Here is a 25,890-nt window from a genome sequence, read left to right on the forward strand (position 1 = left end):
AAAAAAAGCGCGCAAAATTAACCCATTACAAAAAAAAAAAAAAAAAAAAAAAAAAAAAAAAAAAAAAAGTGGAAATTGAAACTTAGACATTCACAAATTTACAGGAATAATTTTAATTATAAAGTACGAGAAAATAAATGGGGGGCACAGCTTTGAAAATCAAGCTGACTTATAACAAAGGAAAATAGCTTTATTTGGAGCAACTGGGTAGGGGGTGTTACATGCTATAGGCTGGATACCCTTCAAAATCCTGAAAATTAATTGTTACTCATATCTTGATCTTATCAGTCTTGAAGAGCAATGAGATATCATAGGTAAATCTAGGACTAATAAACCTTGTAGTACAGAATCTCCCGACTGACTAGACTCCCCTGTGCAGAGCTGAGCAGGGATTTGACTAAAGTTTTTTTGTTTGTTTGTTTTTGTACTGGGAATTGAACTCAGGACCTTGTGTTTGTGGGACAGGCATGGGTCCACTGAGCTAAATCCCTGGCCCTTATCCTAAAGTTTTAATATAATAATGGATACATAAAGTGAGGTTCCCAAGATTTATTGAGTTTGTGGTTACCAAATTTGACATCTGTAAGTCTAGGCTCTAGGTCCCTACTACATCAGAAGAGAATGCAGGTCATGCTTTTAATGACTAACACATTAAAGGACTAGGAGTTGTTTGTCCTCTGTCCATACACTGCCCTCTAACTGTGTCAATTTTAATGAAATGTAGATTTTTAATGAAAGATAATTAAATATGAAAGCAGTATCCTATGAAAACATCTAGGAAACTGAATTCAACAAATTCAACTTTGAATTCCTAGTTACTTCGCATAAAATTCTGTGAAGAGGTTCACATAGCTCCTTCATGCCTCATTTGTCTAATCTATAAAATGAGCATAATACGTTCGTAAGAACAAAGTAAATCATATGTTACAATACTTGGCACATTGTAAGTATTCGACAAATAGTAGCTAAACTTACACTTGAATATAAATGCCATCTTAATAACAGGGCATTTTATTCTTCATATTAATTCTAGTTTATTATACAAGTACAAAGTATATATGTCCAAAGTAATAGCATGTTAAATATGCAAGTATGGATAATGAGGCATCTCAACATGATTAATGAGGCTATTAGTAACATAGGACAAAGTAATAGTGGTGCACTTTTTACTATAATATGTAACCAACAGGTCTGTTACCCTTTCTCAGTTGAATCAGAGTTAATTATGAGAATCTCTCTCGAAGGAAAAAGGGGGGTTAGAAAAGAAATTTCTTGAGAAAAATGATATTTGAAAACTTTTCATGTGTAGTTCTAGGTCAGGAAATAATTGTAGTATCTTGAAATTATGACACTGCCAGCAAATTAATATCACAGTGCAAGCCAACTTCTGAAATCTGATTTGTTAGTAAATATTTTCATTCTTCTTTGAGTTACCACAATATTAATAAAAATGAATAAGAAAAATAATCTCTTAACCCAGAAATACCAAGGAATGTGCATGTTATGAATGCATTATTTTATTGGATGTGCCAAAACCATTTCTTAAATGTGGAAGTCTTCCATAAACATCTCATGTTAAATACAACCATAAAGGTAGCATCCTACACATTTCCAAACAAGCTTGCCTCTGACATTTCTGTGTTGCTCTTGTTGATTCTTTACTGCAGGGGCAACACAACTCTGCATCATGCTCCTAAACATAGAATTTCTTTAACTACATCTTCTTTAATCCTCTAAAAATCAATGTAGTGTTAGATAGTTCTATTGGGGGATAATCCTATCAAGGAGAAAATATTCTTAAAAACACTTTAATATCTAAAATTCTCCTGAGATGATTTCCAAATGATTTCTTTTTAAATAACATCAAACTGTGAGAACCGAGTATTTTTCCTTTATAATGGACTCTGTTAAAATGCTGGAACTGAAATTATACCCTTTCCTGCCCCACTTTGAAAGTGACTACTTAGGCCATTTACATTGAAGTGGTTCTCACTCATAGTTAATATGAATACAATAGAATGAAATTATATGATTAGATTCCTTTGTGCTGAAATTTAGATACTTTTTATAATATCATGTCTTCTTAAATGTAATTGCATTTAAATAAATTCTTCATATTATACAGTTACTGTATTCTGCATTGAACAAAGAGGCTATTATTCTCATCACTCAACTGCATAATCACTCATCTCCAGATGTATATTTAGTGTTGTAAAATAGGGAAAAGGCGATACAAGAGGGAAAGTGTCCTTTAGTCGGAAGGACAGTTTATCTATTATATATGTGAAGGGCCTGCTCTGGAGTTGGCATGGTATTGGTCACATACTTCATGCCTTTCTTGACTTTTCCACCTGGGAGATTGGTGGTAGGCAGGTAGAAAATTAGTAAACAAGCAAGTGAGTGAATGTTATGCAAGCTAAATAGGTGCTATGAAAAAACCCAGATACCAGGGGACCTTTTTAAGTTATGTAATAAGAGAAGACCTCATGAGGTCCTGAGGAATGAAGACCCTGGAGAAAAATGTCAGGATGAAGAAACGAGAAGGTCCGTAGACTCCAAAACAAAATACTGACAAATGACAAAGGGCAAGCCTGAAGAATGGAAACCCAGTTGGGTAGGAGTTTGGACGTGAGCAGTTCTAATCACCTTTATCAGAGCTTCTGTGAAGCCACATTTTGACTTGGGTTGGGGTGTGGTGTAGTAGCTAAATGCTTTACCAACCTCTCCCATGAGGTTGGCCATGCTGCAATTCTTCAGCAGCCTTTAAACAACTACTAAGTCTAAGAATTCAGTAGAGGTGCTACTGATTTACCATTGCTTTCTCTAACCAAAGTGGCATGGTATTCATTGTATTGTTAACTAAAATTCCATGTCATGTTTTAAATGTAAGAGGTCCTCTTTTTAGTACATTAAGGATATGTGGAGATTTGTTCCCTTTATTCCCCAATATTCACGTAGCATGCCATCTTGGTATATGAATTATAGTGACTTGCTCTAGTTTTATTATCTTTGTTACCAGAATATTAAATTAAAAGATTGAGATGGATTCAAACATTTCATATCACTATTCTGTGAGGATCTCTGTGTCAATTCGCAGTGTATTGGAAGCTCACATCAGGCTGCTTTTCTCATCTCTGTAATCACTGCTGTGCACATTCAGCACTAATTATGAAACACACGCCCTCCATTTGACCTCCCCACTCATTTGTGCTGAGGGTGCCAAAGCATGTTAGAACATGTGAAACCAATGAGGACATGATAAGTTGCATTTAATGATAACTGGTCCTCTGGTATGTCTTTCAAGAATATATTGCATTATTAAATCTTGATGAGCCATTTATTTGAAAAATCAAAATTAATTGTTTATTAATATATTTATGTTTACATATTGCTGTTATTTACTGGGGAGGGGAGTGTCTTCTTTAAATGTACTTTCAACAGATCTTGTAGTACTTTCTTACAAGTGGACTGCATTTTATTACTATGTTAAATTATTTGGTCTGTTGATCTCAGGCTAGGATTAGGAAAAGGAATTTGGTAATTGTTCTTTTTTATTTTTAAATAATAGTGAAACAAATTATATCTGCAGGCAACTAAGTCCCTGTGCCTTTTTATTTTTTATGTTGACAGCCTACCTATAACTTGTGAAGGATTTTGGCTGGCAGCCAAACTCAGAGCAGTCAGCTATTACAATTGTTTTTGTCTGCATGTATTCTCAAGTGTCTTTACAGGTGAAATAAAATCAGTAACATTTGGTGTACAGCAGACCTCTGTAGGTCAGAGATTTTGGTGGATGCTTTATTTCATTCTCTTGATTTTAGTTTTGATGTATCTGCTTTATCTATGATGTATTCTACACTTAGTATCTTTACAATTTAGTGCGAATGGATTTTTTATTTAAAGCAAAACTTTATTAGAAAGATTCACATTACTTTGCACAAAATTAGATTAAAATAGAATATATGCATAGGATTCCAATTACACTTAGTAATAAATGCCTGTTTAGATTTGAGCTCTAATTTTTAAATGTTTACTTAGCAAAATACTGCCCAAAGTACATAGGAAGAGTATTTGATTGGATTGACAAGAAAAGCAGTTCTGAATTTCAGAAAGCATTCACCAGGGAGACTGCATTGTCAGCAGCAGCAATTACAACAGGTAATTGTGTCATTTGCCCTGTGGTAAGCATGGGACATGCCAGCTGTCACACCCTATTAGCTTTCACATTCTGGGATTTGAAAAATCATAGTAGAGTTCTCTCTTGGTGAATGGAAGAAAAACAAAAACAAAAACAAAAAAAACCCAAATTTAAAACTAGACCCATATCCCTCACTATGCACTAAACTAAAATCAAAATGGATAAAAGATATAAATATTAAAACAGAAACACCAAATTCACTAAAAGAGAGAATAGGTAGAACTCTTGAGGACATAGAAGTAGGCAAAGACTTCATGACCAAAACCCTGATTGCACAGGAAATATTACAGATAATCAACAACTGGGATCTCATCTTATTAAAAAGCTTTTGCCTTTTCTTCCTGTTTCACATTGCTAATTAACCCGTTAGGATCTTGAGTACTATTTTAGTTTTTCACACCAGAGAAACTATTTGGTATTTACACATGTGTGACTTATTTATTTCAATCAGGAGTATATCCTCAAAATGTACCCATTTACCTATGAATGTGTAGGGACAGTGAGAAGGGTAGGGGAAGGGGAATAAGGGAAAGGGAAAAATATGAGAAAATGTAAAAATGGAATTAAAGTGTTTGAAGGTGGGAGGAGAGGAGGGGGAATATACTAAGTTCTGCCAACATTCTGCTGGGGATTTTACTTCTGTACTGCTAGAAGGCCCATTTTACGGAGGAGAAAACTTCTTAGGGAGATTAAATAATTTGGCAAGGAACTCACAACTAGTAAAAAAACAGAGCCAGGATTTAACAGATGTAGGTGAGTCCGCTTTCTTAAACATTGCAGACTCTGGCTTTCAAATGTCACAGGGGAATTGAACACCAAGCTCTCTGGGTTCTATGAGACTCATTTAAATTAGATTGAAAGTTTAAAGAAAGTTTTCTGAAGAAGGAGGCATTGTTGATCTGTGAAGAGGATTAATAGGCAAAGTGGAGAAGGGCTTTTCTTGAGTAGAGAACAGCATGTGTGAAGGCAAGAAAACGTGAAATATACAGAATTAAACTTTTATGATCTTTGGCCTTTTGCAGTTTAAAAAATGATTTATCAATAAAATGATGCACTGGGTAGATCAGTTGTATTTTGGTGAGAGCAATGCATCACACCCAAAGAATCTTTTGTGTAGTCAGGGCTTTGATGGCTGGCAAAAGCGATGCATATCACAAAACAAAGAGAGATGAACAGAATTGGGATGAGGGCAGAGGAGAGGTCAGATTTTGTGAAGACTCATTCTGATAATGATCTGAAAATGATTCAAAATGGCCATGTTTTAATCATGAGGCTATTTCACAAATATTTAGGATCCAATGAGTAGCATCTGCTAAGCAGTAGGAATGAGTTTGGGAAATGGAAATAAATGCTAAGGAGGGCCGGGGATTTAACTCAGTGGTGCCTCTGCCTGCCTCGCAAGCATAAGGTCCTGAGTTCATTGTCTGGTACCAAAACAAAGAAAAAAGAAAAAAAATGAGATGCTAAGGAAATGGGATCCCAGTTTCTTGGTCCCTGGATGTGGTGAGTGAGAAGAAGGGAGGAGAAGTCCATGGTGACTCAGTGGATTCTGGTTTGGTAGTAAGAAAGGCTGGATGATAAATCCAGCTACAGTTTACCTGTGGGTGGGAACTGAGGGTTTTTTCTCCTAATGACTTGGGTGTTTTCCTGTGAAATTGTTGGTGGACTCATGTGCTGACAGTGGGGAAGGAGATGGGACAAGCATCTGAGGAGAAATCAAGAGGTGCACCGGGCTGCCACCCTAGAACACCATGACTGTTCATTATTAATGGGTCTCTGAAAGTTTTGCATATTAGATGGAGACTCATTTCATAGTGATTGATGCTCTCCCTAACAGATATTCATTTGAGATCATTCTGTGCAGATCATTCTGTTGAACACTGAGGTGAATGATGAATTACACCCAAGCATTTACCATTGAGATGATAGCTTAACAGACAACTTTTGGGTGTAGAGTATTTACTCAGTTTATAGGCACCATCTATAGAATAAATTCATTTTTCTAGTAGGGTCTTTATTTCTTACTTTGACTTCTTAATTTTCTTCCTCTATCTAAAAACAAAGCAAAACAAAAAGAACGAGAATGGCAAAATCCCTCAAAGTAAAAGCTCCTTTGGTTCTATTTATCTCAGCACCATCTTCTCAGTCACGCAGATTTAGAACCTGAGTTATCTAATACCTTCTCTTCTCCTGACCCAGATATTGATTCCCTTTGGTTCTGTGTCTAAATTTTCCTTGTCTATCACTTTTTCTGTTTGACTTCAGACACAGTTTAATTAACACAGTTTAATTCCACAGAAACATAGGAGCTACAATGTACAAATGAATAAGATATACTTCCCGCCTTAATGAGATTTGAGTCTCATGATGTTGGTGCTACTTTTCTGATCATTACTTCTGTGTTGTATAAAATTTTCTCATGTTGCACAGATACATTACTTAACATGCCTGGCAGGTAATAAATTCCTTTATTAATTTTGTTTCCTGCCTTTGTCATTGCTACAGTCTACTCTTCCTCCTTCTGTTTTTTCTCCTCTTCTCTTTCCTTTTCATCATCCCACGTTTCCTTCTTCTCTTTTCCTTCTCCCTTTCCACTTCTCTTCATCCTCTTCCTACCTTGTCTTTGAAGACTCCTCCTCCTCTTTCTCTTCCTCTTCCTCTGCCTTCTCCAACTCCCCTTCCTCCTCCAGTTCTTCCTGACTTTCCTACTCTTCCTCCCTTTCATCTTCTCAGTGTTGCACAGACTTGTCTGAACTCTGATGAATAATCTGACTTAAAAGGAGAATAAAAGGAAAAAAAAAAAGCTTGAAAAGCGAAGAATGACATTTAGTGAGGGAAGTTATTTTCTCCTCATTTATACAAATTCTGTTAGAAAAATTTTCCTAAAAATCAACTCCAGTTTTATCATAAGACCTTTTCTTCTGTAGCTGGAAATGGCTTTGTATTGCCCTATAGCTACCAGACAATATCATGTTGTATTCTACTCCTAGCAACACTAATTCTGTACTGTTGTTCTTCAACTCTCACCATCTACCAGCACAAACATTTGATGGCCCTCTCATACCCTGTGCTTTACCTTTAGCTCCTATATTCTTTCCACATACCATGCTTTTTCCTGTCTCCACTCTTTTCTGTTAACCAACCCCTCTCCAGCTTTCAATACCTGTTTGGCCTGTTTCCCGTGTAACGCTGTGCATGACCCTTCAGTCTTCTTCTCTGAGTCCTTTCAGCCATACCAGGTCGTTGTTTGTAGATTTCAATTTTTAAAAGCATGGAAGGCGATTCATGAATTTGTCCCTTCCTACCTACATGGTACCTTGGACAAAGTACATAATTGCTCTAAGAAAGCTCTCTATTCCCATTTGTAAATGAAAAAAATAATAATAGTGCCTACCTGAAAGGCTTTTGTGAAGCCTAAAGGGAATAATATATAGAGAACACTTAGCACAATGACTTACAGTACTTACTAAGCACTAAAGAATTAGCTAGTGTTATTAGGATTATTATTTTCTCTTATAGCACTAAACAATTTCTACACTATGTAACAATTACGTGTTCATATCACCAACCTTCTGATAGTTTAAAAGTTCCTTGAGACCACAAGCCTCACATCATGCATCTGTCAAAGCACTACAACCATGTAGCAGAAACTACAAAAATATGTTGACAGAACAAATGTAGATTATCTGGCTGATAGCTGCAAGACTTTTGTTGCCCTACGGAGTACACAGACAAAGATTATTTTGTGAAATGCAAAACTTTTTGCCATAAAATCAGAATTTGGATTACTTTGTGAAACTACTGAAGGGTAAGGAGGAAATTTGAGTGTGCTCTGGTCGTTAAGATTCTGATCAAACAAGGATTAGGAAAGTAGGCTAAGCATATCAGTGAAAAGACTACAAGGAAATAAACCAAGCATGTCACAGGGAAGGAATCTGAATAAATTCCTAGTTGCCAAGTGAACTAAAGAATAACAAGAAGTCAGTATTGAACTGGGATGGTCAATGAACAGGAAACTTGAATAAAAAGTAAAACAAAACTAAAATGTCTGGTTTTAGACTGTTTGAGGTGGTCTGCTGCTGATGTGGGCATTGAGTTAAAAGTATGATTTCTTGCTGTTACTTTAAAAGTAGATTTTTGTTAAAATAATCTTGAATTAAACAAATTTTTCTGTAATGCAAAGTGAGCAAATAAGATAATCATAAGAAACAAAACCAATACCTTTTCATCAGCACTAAAGCAAGCATTTTTCCTCTGAAGTCAACATTGAAAGTAGTTGTATTTTGAAAAGGAGAAAATATACACAATATATTTTATTTTAGATAAGCTTATTAAGAGAAAAATATGTAGATTTTTGAAAAAGATTTAAAATTTTAAAAATAGGACATTGTGTACCTTAAAAAAGCAAAATTTCCCCTGATATAGATAATAAGTAGATTGACATTTATTGTGTCTTTTATTTGCTAAGGTCTTTATAATTATCATTGAAGTGTATTAATTATAATAGCTTTCCAGTATATTTTGACTTCTTCATTCTAATCATAGAATGACTGATAAACTTTTTCAGGGTCATAATAACTAGGACAAACTGACTCTAAAATCAATCCACCTGCAAAGCAGAACATATACCATAGCATACTACCAACTGCTATTAAAATAGTACATGATTTTCTAAATTTTTATACTTTATCCCACAATTAGGAATAATCTTAATACAGACTCATTGGCTGAAGACATTTAAAAATCATCTAATGGGTTATAAAAATATCCTTCAAGATTGAATAATCATTAGGACATAATTGTTTTAATTGCACAGATTTGAATTACTGGTGGTAGCAAACACTGTCCACTAAATACCTGTGACAAAAAAAGAAAGCAGGGGGAAGTAAGAAATGATTTCCAGTTCCTTCCTCTACAGTTTAAAACATCCAGAACTGTTGAGTTGTAGTATAGAACATTCTTTAAACTTTGTATTTATTTTGAAGAGATATGCAGCAGAGTAATTATGATGGCAGTAAGGATTTATGATCAAGTTCAAAGATTTTGTTTGATAGAATAGAGGTGATGTATTTTGTCTGAGTTCTTAAAATTGTTGGTAGTGTTTTTTTAAAGCACAAGGCAGTCTCAGCGTTGCAGATCTGTGGGCTGTGTTTCTGATGCTTTCTAAGGCCAGTGCAGGCAACAACATATTTGCTTTGGTATAGACACATATGATTAAGAATATAGAGGAGCTTCTGAAAATTCCATTGATTCTTTAAGGCAAGCAACTTGGTCTGCAGAAACGCAAGAGGAAAATGGGTAAGCAGCTGTACATATCTGAAGTAAACTATTTCTCTAAACATGTAGTTCAGTGCTGTTATTAAGCTTCTGAACAGACATGTGCACGTCTGTGAAATTCCTTGCTCCAAGACTTATTTAGCCTTAAGCCAAAGGAAAATTGTTCTCAAGTCTCCAATAATCAGGGAATATTTAAGACCAAAGGGAGATGGTCTCTGTGATTAGCGCATGTCTTGCCACAACCTAAGGATAAATTAATTCATGTGAAGTTTGTAACACAAGAAACACTCAGGTCAGGGAAGGTGAAGCAGCTTTTGTATATTATTTCAGCTACTATTTCCCTATCATTTGTAGATTTAGGCAGAAAAGTAAAAGATAAAAAATAAAGAAATATATTTTCATGGCTAAAGAAGTCCATCAGAAGAGAAAGAAGTTTTTCTAAGGATAGTGGGCCAGCTGTGAAGTTATGTTCTGTTAGCAGAAAAACAGAATCTAGAGTTTAAAGATTCCAGGCCAATGACTAAGGATGCTGCCTCGCATGTCAGTTATCCAGGGGCAGTGGATGGTGAGTGTTACTGGGACCTCACGGCTGCTGTCAGAACACTGCCTGCAGACTTTGGAGGCCATCTGTTTCCCAAACTGGATTAATGTTGCATTAGAAGAAATTTGTTTTGTTGTTGCTACATGTTTACAGTAGATAATGAACACATTCGTCACGAAGGATTTGTACCTGTAAATGACACATCTCAATGCTTTTCTTTGTTATCCCTTTGCCCTCTTCTTCCTCCAGGGAGGGTTCTCCCTTTCCCCATTTACAAAACTTTTGTTTCTATTTTTTTCTTTAATTCTGTTTTTCCCTTCAAGTCTCTCTTCTCTTCTTTCTGTCTCCCCTTCCTCATCTCTTGTTTCTCTTCCCATTTGAACAAGTTCTTCCTACTTCCTCATATCTATATTCTGTTTTACTCATTGTTTACACTTTGCATTTCTCATAGAAGAGAAAAATGTGATATTTAAACGTGTGTGTTTGACTTATTTCACTGAGGGCTATGGCCTTGGCAGCATCCATTTACTTAAAAATGTCTCAAATTTATCTTTATGGCAGAGTAGTATTCCACTATACATACATTTTCTTTATCCATTCATTTGTTGATGGGCATGTGTGTTGTTTACAAAATTTAGCTGTTAGAAATTGTGCTGCTATATGTATATGTATACGTATGTATGCCTGTGATACGATGACTTTCACTCTTTTTGGACAATACCTAGAAGATTAGCTGGAGCAAATGGAACCTCTACTTTTACTTTTTTGGGGAATCTCTATTCTGATTTCTATAGTGGTTGTATAGGTTTACACTCTCACCAAGAATCGGTTCTTTTTTGCATGCTGCCTCTCCAGCATTTGTTATTGGTTGACTTATTGATGATAGCCATTCTTTCTGGAGTGAGATGGAACCTCCATGTTGTTTGAATTTGCATTTCTTGAAAGGCCAGAAATGTTGAGTATTTTTAAATGTATTTATTGGGCATTTGTACTTCTTCATCTAAGAAGTATCTATTTAATTCAAATGACCAGTTTTGGTTTGGGTCTTTAAAATGAGGTTTTTTTTTTTTTTTAGTTTTTTATATATTCTAGATATTAGTCCTCTGTCTGAAGAACAGCTGGCAGAATTCCCCCCCACACATTCTGCAGGTTGTCTCTTCATCCTGTTGATGTTTTTCTTCTGTCCAGAAGATTTTTACTTTGATGTGTTCTCATTTGTTCATTTTTGTAATATTTTCAGTGCAGTAGATTTTGTTCATGAAGTCTTTGCCTGTACCTATGTCTTCAAGACTTTTACCAATATAATCTTCCAGCAGAGTAAGTGTTCTGTTGTAATATTTAGGTTTTTGATCCATTTCGATTTTAGTTCTGTTCATGCTGAGGGATACAGGTTTAGGCATGATCTTCTGTATATGGAAAGCTAGTTTTCCCAAATCCATTTATTAAGCAAGCTATCTTTCTTCCAGCAAAGGTGTTTGGCTCCTTTGTCAAGGATAAGGTAGCTGAGTATGCTTGGAGTTATTTCTTCATCTTCTATTGTAGAACTTTATGTGGTACTTCTTGATCCTCAAGTCTGTTCTTTTTTTTTTTCTAATATGATGCTATTTTTATACTGTATCTTTGTAGTATAATTTGATGTCTGGGGTTATGATACCCCCTCTCTTGTCCTTGTTGCCCAGGATTGCTTTTGCTATTCTAGGTCTCTTATGGTTCCCTATGAGTTGTAGGATTGTTTTCTCTAGTTCTGTGAAGAATACTATCTGTTTTGATTGGCATTGCATTAAATATGACTAACAATTTGAGAAGTATGGCCATTTGCACTGTTCAAGTAAGTGTCCAACTTATGTATATTTGAGTTGTGAACTTTCAGAGATATGAACAGACCACACATTACGAACATTCATACTTGTGAATAAATCACAGAAACCACCCATCTGTCGGCCAGACATTGTCACAGTTGTGTTGCTGTGTGCTTACTGCAGAGTGTCAGAATGTACAGTTGTACAGTGCACAGTCAGAGCCAAGGAGGTGGGGAACCAAGAGGAAAAGGTTTACATTGTATATTTGCTTCAAAGGCCTATAAGAATTACTTTGCTGGACTTAGGAATGAATCCGACTTGTGAACGTTCTCCCTAGTGGAACTCTTTTGTATCTCAGGGACTTACTATATTGGTTCTGCCTATCCAAGAACGTGGGATATCTTTCCTTTTTCTGATAACCTCTTTGATCTCCTTTTCCAGAGTACTGTAGTTTTCATTGTACATGTTTTTCACTTCCTTGGTTAGGTTAATTCCCAAGTATATCATTTTTCTTGATGCTATTTTAAATGATGTTGTTTCCCTAATTTCTCTCTCAGTGAGTTAGTTATTGGTGTATAGGAATGCTGTTGATTTTTGAGTGTTGAATTTTTATCTACGATCTTGGACAAATTATTTAACCTCTTCACACCAAGTTTAATTTTCTGTAAACTGATGATAATGTTTCCTGATTAATATAAAGGTTAGTTTAGACAATGTTTATTACAAAGTATGTGGTATATTGTAAGCACTGAATCATTGTTATAATTATTATAAATCATTCAGGTTCTTATAAATTTTTAAGAGCTATAATATTCCAAAAGAAAAAGAATAAGTATACTAACAGTATTTTAATTTTAACCTGTGCCTTCTTCCATTTTAACACTTGTGAAAAATGTCTATGTAAAATATTTCATTCTACATAAAATCATTCTTAGATTCCCACCTCGCCCAAATAGAAATGACTTCTTCCTTGCTTCATCTCTTACAACCTTTTGTATATACAAGTTACTTCTTTATTTTATTAATATTCATAGTGAATACTAAAGGCATTTGTTTTGTCATATATCTCCAGTTAAACTTCTGAAGGGTAACAATGTTTGTTTATAATCATCTTGTTTCAAGAAGACCCTAATATACAATATACACTGAAGAAAAGTGTATTTAATTAGATATAAATGTAGATGTATTTAAATGATATCTTTTCATCCCTGTTTTTGGAAGTATTTGTATTTTGTATCATGTGAAATTCCTGGATAGAACATGTTCTATGTTGCCTTATATAACAGTATTAGAATCAGGGTGATGAAAGCTATGATAAATTCAGAGTAGCTGTTTTTACCTCTAGCACATTATTATCAATAATTTAGTATTATCAATGCTAAATTTAAAGTTCAACTTAAGGCCAACCATTATTATTATGACTGATGACATTTTGGTTGTGTAGTCTGAAAATGATTTGGAGCATTCAGTCTTAGGAGCTAATCAGTGAAAATAAAGTGTCATTGTTATAAATAACACCTGCATTTGGAAGAATGAAGGTGTGTATATTACTTTTTTATATCTGTGGAAGAATTCTACTATATTAAACCTTGTTGTTGGCATGAAATCAATTTTATGTTATAAATGCAGGAAAAAGAAATTATGACACACAGAACAAATCTTTACCAGCTATCTCTACAACATTATGTATTATATATAAAATATAGTATAAAAGTATACCCAAACTTTTTCCGTTTAGTACTATTGAGGAATGATGTATTTTTCCCATATTTATTTTTCTCCAGTGCTTATTGAAAATGGTATTGACTCACATGAATTCTAAACATCAGATCTGGATATCTGTCTTTCAGTATATGTTAAACAAACATCGGAATTCATTCACTGTGGCAGTCTGGAATGCTCTTCTTAAACACTGGATCATGATATTAATTTAAGTTTTATCCAATAATTTTTCATTAAAAAAAACTTTATGTGTAAATACTGAATAGTTTCCCTGGTGTGAATAATCTGCAACAATGCATAAGATTCTAATAAGATTACTGACATTTAGAAATGGGAAGAAAGGAGCTAAAGGTGTAGGGAAGATGGGATGGGTAGGGGAAGAGTAAGAAGGGAAAAGAAAAAATGTGAGAGAATGAAAAGATGAAAATAAAGTGTTTGTAGATGGGGAGGGGAGGAGGGGGTGAAGGGAGGGCAGAGGTAAGGGGAAAAAATGAGAATCAAGACTTGTCATGTAGAGGTACAAGATCCCAACAATGAATGTAACTGTACTATATCCCTAAAATGTACCAATAAACTCAATTAAAGCTGAAAAAAAACTTTATGTATTGAAAATGTTAAAGAAGTAATCGTGTATGCATAATTAAAAGAAATGGTAAGAAAATAGTTAATCAAAAGTGCATGTGAACCATGTGCATGGTGCACACCTGTAGTCCCAGCACTTGAGAGGTGGAGGCAGGAGGATCACCACGAGTCCGAGCCCAGCCTGGGCTGCATAGTGAGTCTAGGGCCAGCCTGAACTACAGAGAGACCCTACTTCAAAACAACGATGACAGCAATAAAAAGTGGATATGAAGCAACAACAGTTATTTATTGAGACAAATGTTTTCTCATTGCTTCATTTACATTCTGTTGTGTGAAGGAGTCTTGAATTAAACTTAATTCTTCTGTTAGATATAGGAGCTTTTGAAGACTTTTTTAAAGGTCATAGTTTATTTTAGTGGTAACAATAACTAACTTTATGTAATGTGAAAATATTTAAAGTGTTAAAGATGCCTGCTACCTTAGTTAATTTTTTGCAATATTCAAAGTCAAATCAAACACAGTTACTATAAAATCATTGTAAAAGTAGTTTGGATTTTCAAAAATACCTTGCTATTTGCCATCTAGTCTATAATTGAAGAAATTTGGATTGGTTTCAATGTTAGCAGAAGCAGTTTCTCTCATGCTTTACTTATTAATTCAGTCATTCAATCATTTGTCCAAGAAATATTTTTGCATACTGAAATGAAGTACAAAGAACACTTGAAATTCTTGTCTAAAAGTTTACTATCCCAAGTTGGGGAGTGAAAATATAAGACCAAGAAGTAAAAAAAAATTATGATATAGTAGAATTGTAGAACTTGGTATATGGTTCTAGGAAAAAACACAGTAGCCAAAAACTGTGCAGGAGTAGGAGACAAAGGTATTTTCAGAAAAGATGTAATATTTTAGTATAATTTTAAGAGATCGTAAGAATTTTCCAGTAGAACATGAGGGAAAAAAAATATTTCAGGTGTGGAGAGTAGTATATATAAAGGCAGGGGTGTGTTTAAAAGCTTGCAAACTGTCCCTATTTTTTGAACTTCTTAGAAGCATATTCACTGAGTAACTATAAGGTAAACAACGACAGAGGAAATCAGTTCTTAGGTTGAGTAATTATTTCACAGTTATCAAACATTATCATACTGAGTGCTAAACCAAAACTTGTTAGGCCCTTTTTCCAACCAGTGAGAACAATCTAATTAAGAAAACCAAGGCAGGGATGGAAACAGCATTTAATCAATCAGCAACTGTCTTTAAAGGGCATATGGAGATTTATAGATTAACTGCAGCATTTAAAATAGCATTGGGAAAAAAACTGGCAACAGATAGAAACTGCAGAGTATACATTTATTTTGTTCCAGGCAACAGAACCCAAAGGCAGGAGGGTGCCTGTTCTGATCCCTCTGACATTTTATGGCTCCAAGGGTTCCAACTACGAGGCCTAGGTGTAATCTATTTACTTCTAAGCTACCAATAATAAGCATAAATTTATTTTAAAAACTCTGAAATGTTCTGATACTAGAGAGTAAGGATGGCATTTTTGTATACTCTTGAGTAAACCGTCCAGGAATCGGCAAGTAAGATGTCCATTCTAAAGCCTTAGCGTTGAAAATTTGTTTCTCTGTTGAATTATTAAAACAATATCTAAAAATTTTATTATAGGGATATGATTAAAACTGTCATGACTTTTTACCCCTTGTAGCACAGTGGAATGTTAATCTTTATTTTTGAAAGATGAAACACAGAACATTATCTTTTATTAGTTGTAGTAAATTCTTTTAGTCTAGTCTCAACTGTGTTGCCAAGAGCAATTTCTTTCAAAGTTACAGATATGTTACCATAATAATACCTTGACTACAAAGGGTTCTAAAATGAAAAACAAACATTTATTTTTGTATTTGTGACTTACGTCATATAGAATTAATGATTCAATCAATATGTAATTAAAATGTGCATTTAATTTTAGGCCCAAATAATATTTATATAAAAAAACACATAACAAACTGTGCCACACTAGTGATTTTAGATGGCTAAAGTGTTTCCTTACATCCTTAATTTCCTAATCATCTTGACTTTGATGTTATTTTTATTTTCTTCTTTATACTTACTAGATTTACTTTTTAGATTTATGTTTTCAATGACCACTACAATTCTGAAGTTACCTCATATTTCTCTGAACTTGGGCAGGCAACATAAACTGTCTGGTTTGCTCAACAACTAGTGATAATGATACTAGTTCTGCTCTCTCACACAGTACTGAAAGGATCAAATAATTCAGTAGTTTCCTAAGTATCAGGTTATGAGCAGGTAGAAGAGACATGGCATGGCATTAGTTGTTTGTTTTAACATTTGTATTTGCACATATTATAAAAGCATCTTTGTCTTATTCAATAATGTGTGACGCTTCTTTTGCAGAGGTGAGGAACTTGCTAAGGATATTCCCCAACAGTTTGCATAAGTGTCTTTATAACTTTATAGTATGCATGTAAGTGTTAATGTAGGCACCTAACTCCCAGAATTTCAATTCCATTATCCTTTAGGTCAGGACTCATGGAACAATAAAGTTCCTCATCTGTCTCTGTTACCCATCACATGTTACAGGGAAGAGTTAGGTGGCAGATCTATTTCAGAAGAATAACTCCCCAAGTATAAACACAGAGACTATACACAGGTGACTTTAGAATATACTTCTGAGAGTTAATCCCCATCTATTCCGTTTTACCATTGTGTGCCTTTTCTCCAAATTCTTTTGTATTTAGTGTTCCTAGAAATGTAAATTGTGTGTACTTTTGAAGAAGTATGAAGTACTTCAAAACCTGAAGTCTTCTTTAGTTTACAATTTGCATATGGCTGTGGCTGAAAGAATTGCCGTGTAATAACTAAGCTACAGATACATTTTTAAAATATTGGCCTTGGGAAAATATCCTTAAGTAACAATATTATATTCTTTATTTCAGAGCATGATGAGTGTGTCACAAATCAGCACAACTGTGATGAAAATGCTTTATGCTTCAACACTGTGGGAGGACATAACTGTGTTTGCAAGCCTGGCTATACAGGGAATGGAACCACATGCAAAGGTAAGGTGTTTAAATGCCAGCTCCTCTCCCATTACGTATAATGTGATCCATCTCTCTATCCTTTTGTCGCTGTTCTGTGTCTTGGGGACACTGCACATTAACTGAGATCTTTAAAATGTGGCTCTGACCAAGCAGTTATGCTCCTTTGCCCCCCTTTCTTGATCTCAGCCACAGAGGTTTTCATGTCTCTCTTTACAAAACCCCATCCATGAGAACATTCTGGGCATTTTGGTCCAGAACTGCCCTATTAATATTTCCAATTTCACCATTTTATTGCCTATTGCTAACCTCCTTTATTCCTTCTACAACTCTTGATCTGCTTCAAGATCTTCATTTTTTTGGAAACTTTACTTCCATGCACTTTACCCATATCCCAGCTTCAAATGTTTCTATTTGAGCCCAAGTATGCATATATGATGACAGATATTTTTTCTGTCAGCATCATCAACCCATTTTTTATGCTATCATATTCTGTCCCTTTTGGGTCAGTCCAACAGTTTTTCTTCTGCACACTCTGTCCACTCTGTTGTGAACTATTGAGTACTACTGTAAAAGATTAATTAACTATGCATATGGGATCTGTACAGCTTTTTTCTCATTTGACCTGGTTTGTCAATGTCAGTGGATAATTCTTTCACATATCCTACTGCATGTCATTTTATTTTCTTTTTTTTTTCAGCTTTAATTGAGTTTATTGGTACATTTTAGGGATACAGTACAGTTACATTCATCAATGGGTATTTCATTTGTAGTTCACCACTATCTACTAAGTTGCTTTTTCACCACTGCTCTCTTTCTCTACATCAGATGAGGCAAAAGGCACAGGGTTCTATTTTGAAAACTACCAAATACCATAGGATGATGTTCCTATTCCTTATTATGCCATATGATTTACCCATTTTAAGTATTTTAAACTATAAATCATCCCATGCCTTAACTATACTGTGTCATTTATCTTAAAGTTGACTATAATCAAATTACTATATGGGGGTCAGGAAGAATGAGAAACAATTAATAATGAAATAGCTTACGGAATGTTCTACAGCTGTATATTGAAGGCAGATTTCAGTGGATCAAAGGATTGCGCTGGTTTTCCAAACTGAAGCCATAGTTTTATTTTAGATCACGTAAATGAGCCTTTCTCATTTTGGGGGTCCAAATCTCACAAAGATTTACTTGGAAAACTATGCAAATGGAATGACTAAACCACAAGATTTCTTTGAAGACATCCGGAGAGTCACAGAGTTTGTTAAATTTAAGATTTCATCTGGAAATCATAAAGCTTCTTACTCACATTTCTTCTTAACTCTGCCTCCTATTTGATATGAAAAGTAAAGTTTACAAAATAAAGAACGGTTGATTTCTCGATCACCATTCTTCCTTGAGTAAGATGGGATCTTTGTGTTATTTTAGTTTGCACTTCTCTAGTGGATAGAGTTGATGAACATTTTTTCATGAGTTTATTCGCCATTTACACTTCTTCTAAAAAGTGTCTGTTCATTTCAGTTGCCCAATTTTTGAGTAGGTCTTTTATTTAGGATGTCTATCCTCTTGAGTTCTTTATATATTTTATAAATTAGTTCTCTATTCAAAGAATATCTGGCTAGTATTTTCCCATATGATAGGTTGTTTCTTCACTCTGTTGGTTGTTTCCTTTGCTGTAAAGGTTTTTAATTTGATGTGATTATTTTTGATTATTATTTATATTATTTCTTATTCAAAAAATGAACTATTGAAATTATGAGCATCTGTAGACAAATAATTCTTATATTTGGAGAGAGAACTTTTAAGAATGTGTATAATTCTTCTTGGATGTTTGGACTATAGTTAGCCAGAATAGAGTCTAGTTCCTGTGTGTATCTGTATTCAAATAGAAGAAAAAACATTTTGAGCGATAGGTAGTATGGATATAGGCATTGAATGATCGATCTCTGCACTATAACAACAGACTGCATCCTTGCAAATTATGCCGAGGGAACTCGGTTTATAAGATCTATTCCTTAATATTTATGAGGTTTAATTCTAATTCCATTTGCAAATCCTCATTGAACCAACTATTCTTCTTATATAGGATAAAAACAGATTTAAAACCTAAGGTCAACAGAGCCAAATGACCTTTTTGGTCCTATCCTTTAATTCATCACCAAACTTACAAGTTTCTACTTTTTACTGTCCTAAGAGAGTATATCTAGGTAACTAGAGAAAGTACATGCAAAAAAAAAGCTAGAGAAAACTTTTGTTCCATTGACTGAAACAGCTGGTATAGTGTATTCGTGACAGATCTTGTCATTAGAAAAGCAACTCCTAAGCCTTATAGGCCAAAGAATAAGATGAAGTGGAAAGAATTTATAAGGAGCTCAATATCACTCATCCTGTTGTTTTTACCTTCTCGGATTTTTCTCATCTGTCATGTTTTCTCTCTTTTCTGTGCTTAATGGGTATTTCATTTGTAGTTCACCACTATCTACTAAGTTGCTTTTTCACCACTGCTCTCTTTCTCTACATCAGATGAGGCAAAAGGCACAGGGTTCTATTTTGAAAACTACCAAATACCATAGGATGATGTTCCTATTCCTTATTATGCCATATGATTTACCCATTTTAAGTATTTTAAACTATAAATCATCCCATGCCTTAACTATACTGTGTCATTTATCTTAAAGTTGACTATAATCAAATTACTATATGGGGGTCAGGAAGAATGAGAAACAATTAATAATGAAATAGCTTACGGAATGTTCTACAGCTGTATATTGAAGGCAGATTTCAGTGGATCAAAGGATTGCGCTGGTTTTCCAAACTGAAGCCATAGTTTTATTTTAGATCACGTAAATGAGCCTTTCTCATTTTGGGGGTCCAAATCTCACAAAGATTTACTTGGAAAACTATGCAAATGGAATGACTAAACCACAAGATTTCTTTGAAGACATCTGGAGAGTCACAGAGTTTGTTAAATTTAAGATTTCATCTGGAAATCATAAAGCTTCTTACTCACATTTCTTCTTAACTCTGCCTCCTATTTGATATGAAAAGTAAAGTTTACAAAATAAAGAACGGTTGATTTCTCGATCACCATTCTTCCTTGAGTAAGATGGGATCTTTGTGTTATTTTAGTTTGCACTTCTCTAGTGGATAGAGTTGATGAACATTTTTTCATGAGTTTATTCGCCATTTACACTTCTTCTAAAAAGTGTCTGTTCATTTCAGTTGCCCAATTTTTGAGTAGGTCTTTTATTTAGGATGTCTATCCTCTTGAGTTCTTTATATATTTTATAAATTAGTTCTCTATTCAAAGAATATCTGGCTAGTATTTTCCCATATGATAGGTTGTTTCTTCACTCTGTTGGTTGTTTCCTTTGCTGTAAAGGTTTTTAATTTGATGTGATTATTTTTGATTATTATTTATATTATTTCTTATTCAAAAAATGAACTATTGAAATTATGAGCATCTGTAGACAAATAATTCTTATATTTGGAGAGAGAACTTTTAAGAATGTGTATAATTCTTCTTGGATGTTTGGACTATAGTTAGCCAGAATAGAGTCTAGTTCCTGTGTGTATCTGTATTCAAATAGAAGAAAAAACATTTTGAGCGATAGGTAGTATGGATATAGGCATTGAATGATCGATCTCTGCACTATAACAACAGACTGCATCCTTGCAAATTATGCCGAGGGAACTCGGTTTATAAGATCTATTCCTTAATATTTATGAGGTTTAATTCTAATTCCATTTGCAAATCCTCATTGAACCAACTATTCTTCTTATATAGGATAAAAACAGATTTAAAACCTAAGGTCAACAGAGCCAAATGACCTTTTTGGTCCTATCCTTTAATTCATCACCAAACTTACAAGTTTCTACTTTTTACTGTCCTAAGAGAGTATATCTAGGTAACTAGAGAAAGTACATGCAAAAAAAAAGCTAGAGAAAACTTTTGTTCCATTGACTGAAACAGCTGGTATAGTGTATTCGTGACAGATCTTGTCATTAGAAAAGCAACTCCTAAGCCTTATAGGCCAAAGAATAAGATGAAGTGGAAAGAATTTATAAGGAGCTCAATATCACTCATCCTGTTGTTTTTACCTTCTCGGATTTTTCTCATCTGTCATGTTTTCTCTCTTTTCTGTGCTTCTTTGAAGACAGCACATCCCAAAAGAGCACCCTTGCAGTGGTTATAATCTACTCACAGAAAAACTTTTCTCCTCATCTCCAAAACCACTTTAATGTGTTAGGCTTTGCAGTGGTTTGGCTTTGATCCTATACCCTGACCTGTTCTTAGTGGAGGAAGACTAGACTTCCCTGAAGATCACTATAGCAAAGTCTTCTGACTGTGAAGTACTTCTAACCACCAGGACTGGCTGAGAACTTTTTGAAAGATAGGTTACTCCTCTAATATTTTGAACTTTGACAAGTGTCTAGGATGGTCAGAGCTTCATGGGATCAATCATTTCCTCCTTATGGTCTCATTCTCTAGATGGTGGTTTCTTCTGTCTGGGATAGCTGGCATTTTTAGATTTGATTTCAAGTTGGATTGCTACAATGAGATACAATCTGAATTTTTTCACATTTCTTATTGTATAAGATTACAAAAAAAGATTACATTTTTCAAAAGAAATTTAAGTATAAGTTTATTGGTACTTTTAAAGTACAGTTACATTCATCACTGGGATCTTGTACCTTTGTATGACAGTTCTTGGTTCTCATTTTTTCCCAATACCCCTGCTCTCCTTTACCCCTCAACTGTCCCCTATTTACAATGACTTTAATTTACAGATCAAATATTCCTTTATCATTAGAAAGAATACTGTTCTACGAATTGTGTTGAAGCTTTGTACATATATGGAAAATATTATATTAGTATGAAGTAAGAATAGCTTTAAAAACCTGATATGTTCATATTCAGGGAGTAAATAAAAGTTGAGCTGGGAGATTACTGAACTATTTATTCTAAAGTTCTAAAATCATATATCTGATTTATTTTATCTGACTTATTCATGTATCTTAATTATTTTAGCATTTTGCAAAGATGGTTGTAGAAATGGAGGAGCCTGTATTGCTGCCAATTTATGTGCCTGCCCACAAGGCTTCACAGGACCCAGCTGTGAAACGGGTAAGAATATCATTTCATCTTCTAGAAAATGAATTTTTACACCAATGCATAAAGTAATCCATGAGGAAAATAATGTTTCAAGTGGGCTCTCAAAGCATGGAGCTATTAATATGGGAGTGCTAGGAGGGAGGAGATGGGGAACTTCAATGGTACATATTCCCCAAAGTCAGTCTGAGGAGCTTTGCAGCTAATATAACTAGACACCTACTGAGCTTTTTCACGAGTATGTGTAGCGTAGCCCCAAATTTCATGACTATAATTCTTAGTACCCATTTGGCACTCACTGTTACTGAAATCTATGATAACACATAGAGTTTAAGCCTATGATTATCTCTGTTCCTGAGATATACCATGATCTCAACCCATAATGAGAATTTTCAGTAATTTAGTATTGTTTAGTTCAACAACAGTCTTCTCTATTCATCATCCAAGTCCATTCTGAACATATGCTTTCTTATGCACACTAATGCTAGAAACTTTAAAATTATTTTCAAAATAAGATGCAATCTAAATATAGCTATAATAGCAATGTAACATGCTGTGTCAAGTGAAAAACATACCTTAGGGACAAAAAGGATGTTTTGAGTATTAGATCCTAATTAAAATCGTATTGGTGATAGTTTTGATTGCTGTTGTTTAAGCAGTCCTAGTAGTAGATGACCTTAGAGTATGCACATTCTCCCTGACAGAACATATCAGCCAATAATGATGATTGCCATCACACCATGCTGTTTCTCACAAATTCCAGTGTTGTGGACATAGTGCATGTGCTTCACCTACCCTACCTGCAGGCATCTGGCTCAGTACAATACTGATCAGAATATGACACAAAAAATAATTTTGAGAGGTAAAAGTTTTACTGAATAGACACTGCCGAAAGAAAACACTGTGCAAAGAAAGATGCTCACAGATGGGCTTTCATCACTAAATCATCTTTTTATAAATGTCTCTACATAATGTTTTCAAAGCTTCAGTGATTGATTTCCTATCTGTAATACTAATGCATAGGGATCTTTTTTATTATTTATGTATTTGCTGTAGGAGAATTGAACCTGGGATCTTCACAATGAGCTACATCTCCAACATCTTTTTTATTTTATTTTTTATTTTTTTGAGACAGGATCTTCCTAAATTACTAAGTTACCCAACCTGATCTTAAATTTACAGTCCTCCTGCTTCAGTGTCCCAGAGTTCTGGAATTAGATTTGTCATCATGCCCAGTTTATAAGACTTTTCAAAAGCATCCTTTCCTAAATTAAAAGTTCTCTGAACTTATTGCACATCTGAATCACCTATAGAACTTGTTAACCTATTAGGACATACAGGCTTTTGATAACTATCATACAATTCACTTGATCAAAATCAAACACCTCTAATATAATCATCCTCCAAATTTGTATTGCGAGGTCTCCACCACATGTGCACACATCAGGGTACACTGTAGACTACCATACATCAACTCTTGTGATGACCAGATTTCTTACGTACAGTACCTTATGCTACTTCTGCTTTAAGATCTGGTGAAATTCTGGGTTTTTATGGTCCTTTTGGAGGTGTGAAGATAATCGTGTGCAGTTTTAAATAAAGGCTATCTAGAAAAACCTTGGATGAATATTGGCCATGTCCAATTTTGAATATCATTCTTCTTTTAGAAAAAAGCAAGTGATGACATTATAAAAGTATTGAATTTCAAAAAAATTAATCTTAGCAATATAATATTTAAGATTGAAATAAAAATAATCCACTGGGATATTTAGCTTTGTCTGTGTAATCGTTCTTGAACTGTAAGTCTGCATGAAGACAATCCCAAATGGACCCTAAATAGCAGAATAGAGCTTTGAAAAGAGGAGATGTAGACTGGAAGTTTAGTTCTGTAGTTTAGTAATTTAAGTTCTCAGTGTCTTGTGCCTTCCATCCATCTATAACCTTACTCTTTACAACTCTCTTCCATTTGCATATGAAAATATTGAGTTCACAGTGATTACATTTTTTGCCCTAAAGTCAAAATTGACAGGTGAAAACAGAGTCTTCCTACTCCCAAACTTAGGCTTTTTAACCAATGCCTTCCCCTCTATTTTTTGGAGATCTTAAGAGTGCTTACTCAATGAATCATTTCCTCCATGACTTCTGCCTCCTCTCCACTTCCTGTTCTCCCACCAAAACCAGATTCTTCATTAGTATTCTTTGTGTCAATGAATAACAGGCTTATCCACCAAGTTGAGGGCATTATCAGGAAGTCATCTCACTCTCATGCCCTGATACAGCCAGTGAAGTAATCTTTTTTTTTCCCTCATTATGTTTATCGCTACACTTAGATGAAACAATACAGTTACATTTATCATTGGGATCTTGTACCTTTATTTACATGATACATCCTGGTTCTTTTTTTCCCCCATTCCCCTGCCCTCCCTTCACCCCCTTCACCCTTCCCTGTTTACAAAGACTTCTTTTCCATTTTTTTTCATTTTTTCACATTTTTTCCCTTATTTCCTTTCCCCTCCCCTTCTCACTTCCCCTTTAGTGATTTTCTTCCTGTTTCACACTATTAGTTATACCATTTGAACCTTATTTGCACTTTTAGTGTTTCACACCAGAGAAACTTTTCTGTATTTACTCAAGTGTGTCCTATTTATTTCACTTAAGAGTATGGCCTCAACGTGCATCCATTTAGCTATAAATGTTTCTAGTTTCTTGTTATTTATGGCTGAGTAGTACTCCATTTTATAGAAAAACCACATCTTCTTTAGCTAGTCTCCATTTGATGGGCATTTGGGTTGTTTCCAAGTTTTAGCTATTAAAAATTGTGCCGCTATAAACATTGGTGCACATATATGACTGTGGTATGATTCTTTTAATTCTTTTGAAAAGATAACCCAAAGAGGGATAGCTGGGTCAAATGGAACCTCTAATCCTAGTTCTTTGAGGTATCTCTTTGTTGATTTCCACAGTGGTTGCACCAGTCTGCACTCCCACCAACAATGGAGAAGGGTTCCTTTCTCCCCACAACACTGTCAACATTTGTTATTGGTCGATTTCTTGATAGCAGCCATTCTGTCTGGGGTGAAGTGGAATCTCAGTGTTGTTTTCATCTGCATCTCTCGAATGACCAGTGATATGGAACATTTTTTCATATATTTACTTGCTGCTTTTACTTCTTTGTCTGAAAAAATGTCTGTTCATTTCAGATGCCCATTTTTGAATCTGGTTCTTATATTTGAGGGATCTGATTTTTTTTTAGTTATTTATGTATTCTAGATAGTAGTCCTTTGTCTGAGGAGTAGCTGGTAAAAGTTTTTTTTCCCCCATTGTAGGTTGTCTCTTAGCTCTATTGTGATTTCTCTTGCACTGGAAAAACTTTTTAATACAATGAGATCCCAGTTGTTTATTCTTTGTGCAAGTTCTTGTGTGAGGATTTGTTCATAAAGTTTTCTCCTATGCCAATGTCTTCAAGAGTTCCACCTAATTTAATTTCCAGTAAGTTTTGTGTTTCATTTTGATATTTAGACCTTTAATTCACTTGGATTTTAGTTTAATGCATGATGAAAGATGCGGATCTAGTTTTAATCTCTGGCAAGTTG

The 25,890-nt window shown here is 34.6% G+C and overlaps 1 protein-coding gene across 2 annotated transcripts in view; it reads left to right on the forward strand.

The window, feature by feature from the left end:
• Nell2 (neural EGFL like 2) overlaps positions 1 to 25,890 on the forward strand; it is a 390,044-nt gene that overhangs the window by 268,150 nt on the left and 96,004 nt on the right. For both annotated transcript variants that reach the window (XM_010638373.2, XM_010638375.3), the window contains exons 14-15: positions 17,077 to 17,199; positions 22,217 to 22,312. In XM_010638373.2, coding sequence (XP_010636675.1) covers positions 17,077 to 17,199; positions 22,217 to 22,312 — 219 coding nt within the window. The remainder of the gene's footprint in view (positions 1 to 17,076; positions 17,200 to 22,216; positions 22,313 to 25,890) is intronic.

The sequence above is a fragment of the Fukomys damarensis genome, unplaced genomic scaffold (assembly GCF_012274545.1).
Source record: "Fukomys damarensis isolate Sample0158 unplaced genomic scaffold, DMR_v1.0_HiC HiC_scaffold_15, whole genome shotgun sequence".
Taxonomy (NCBI): Eukaryota; Metazoa; Chordata; class Mammalia; order Rodentia; family Bathyergidae; genus Fukomys; species Fukomys damarensis.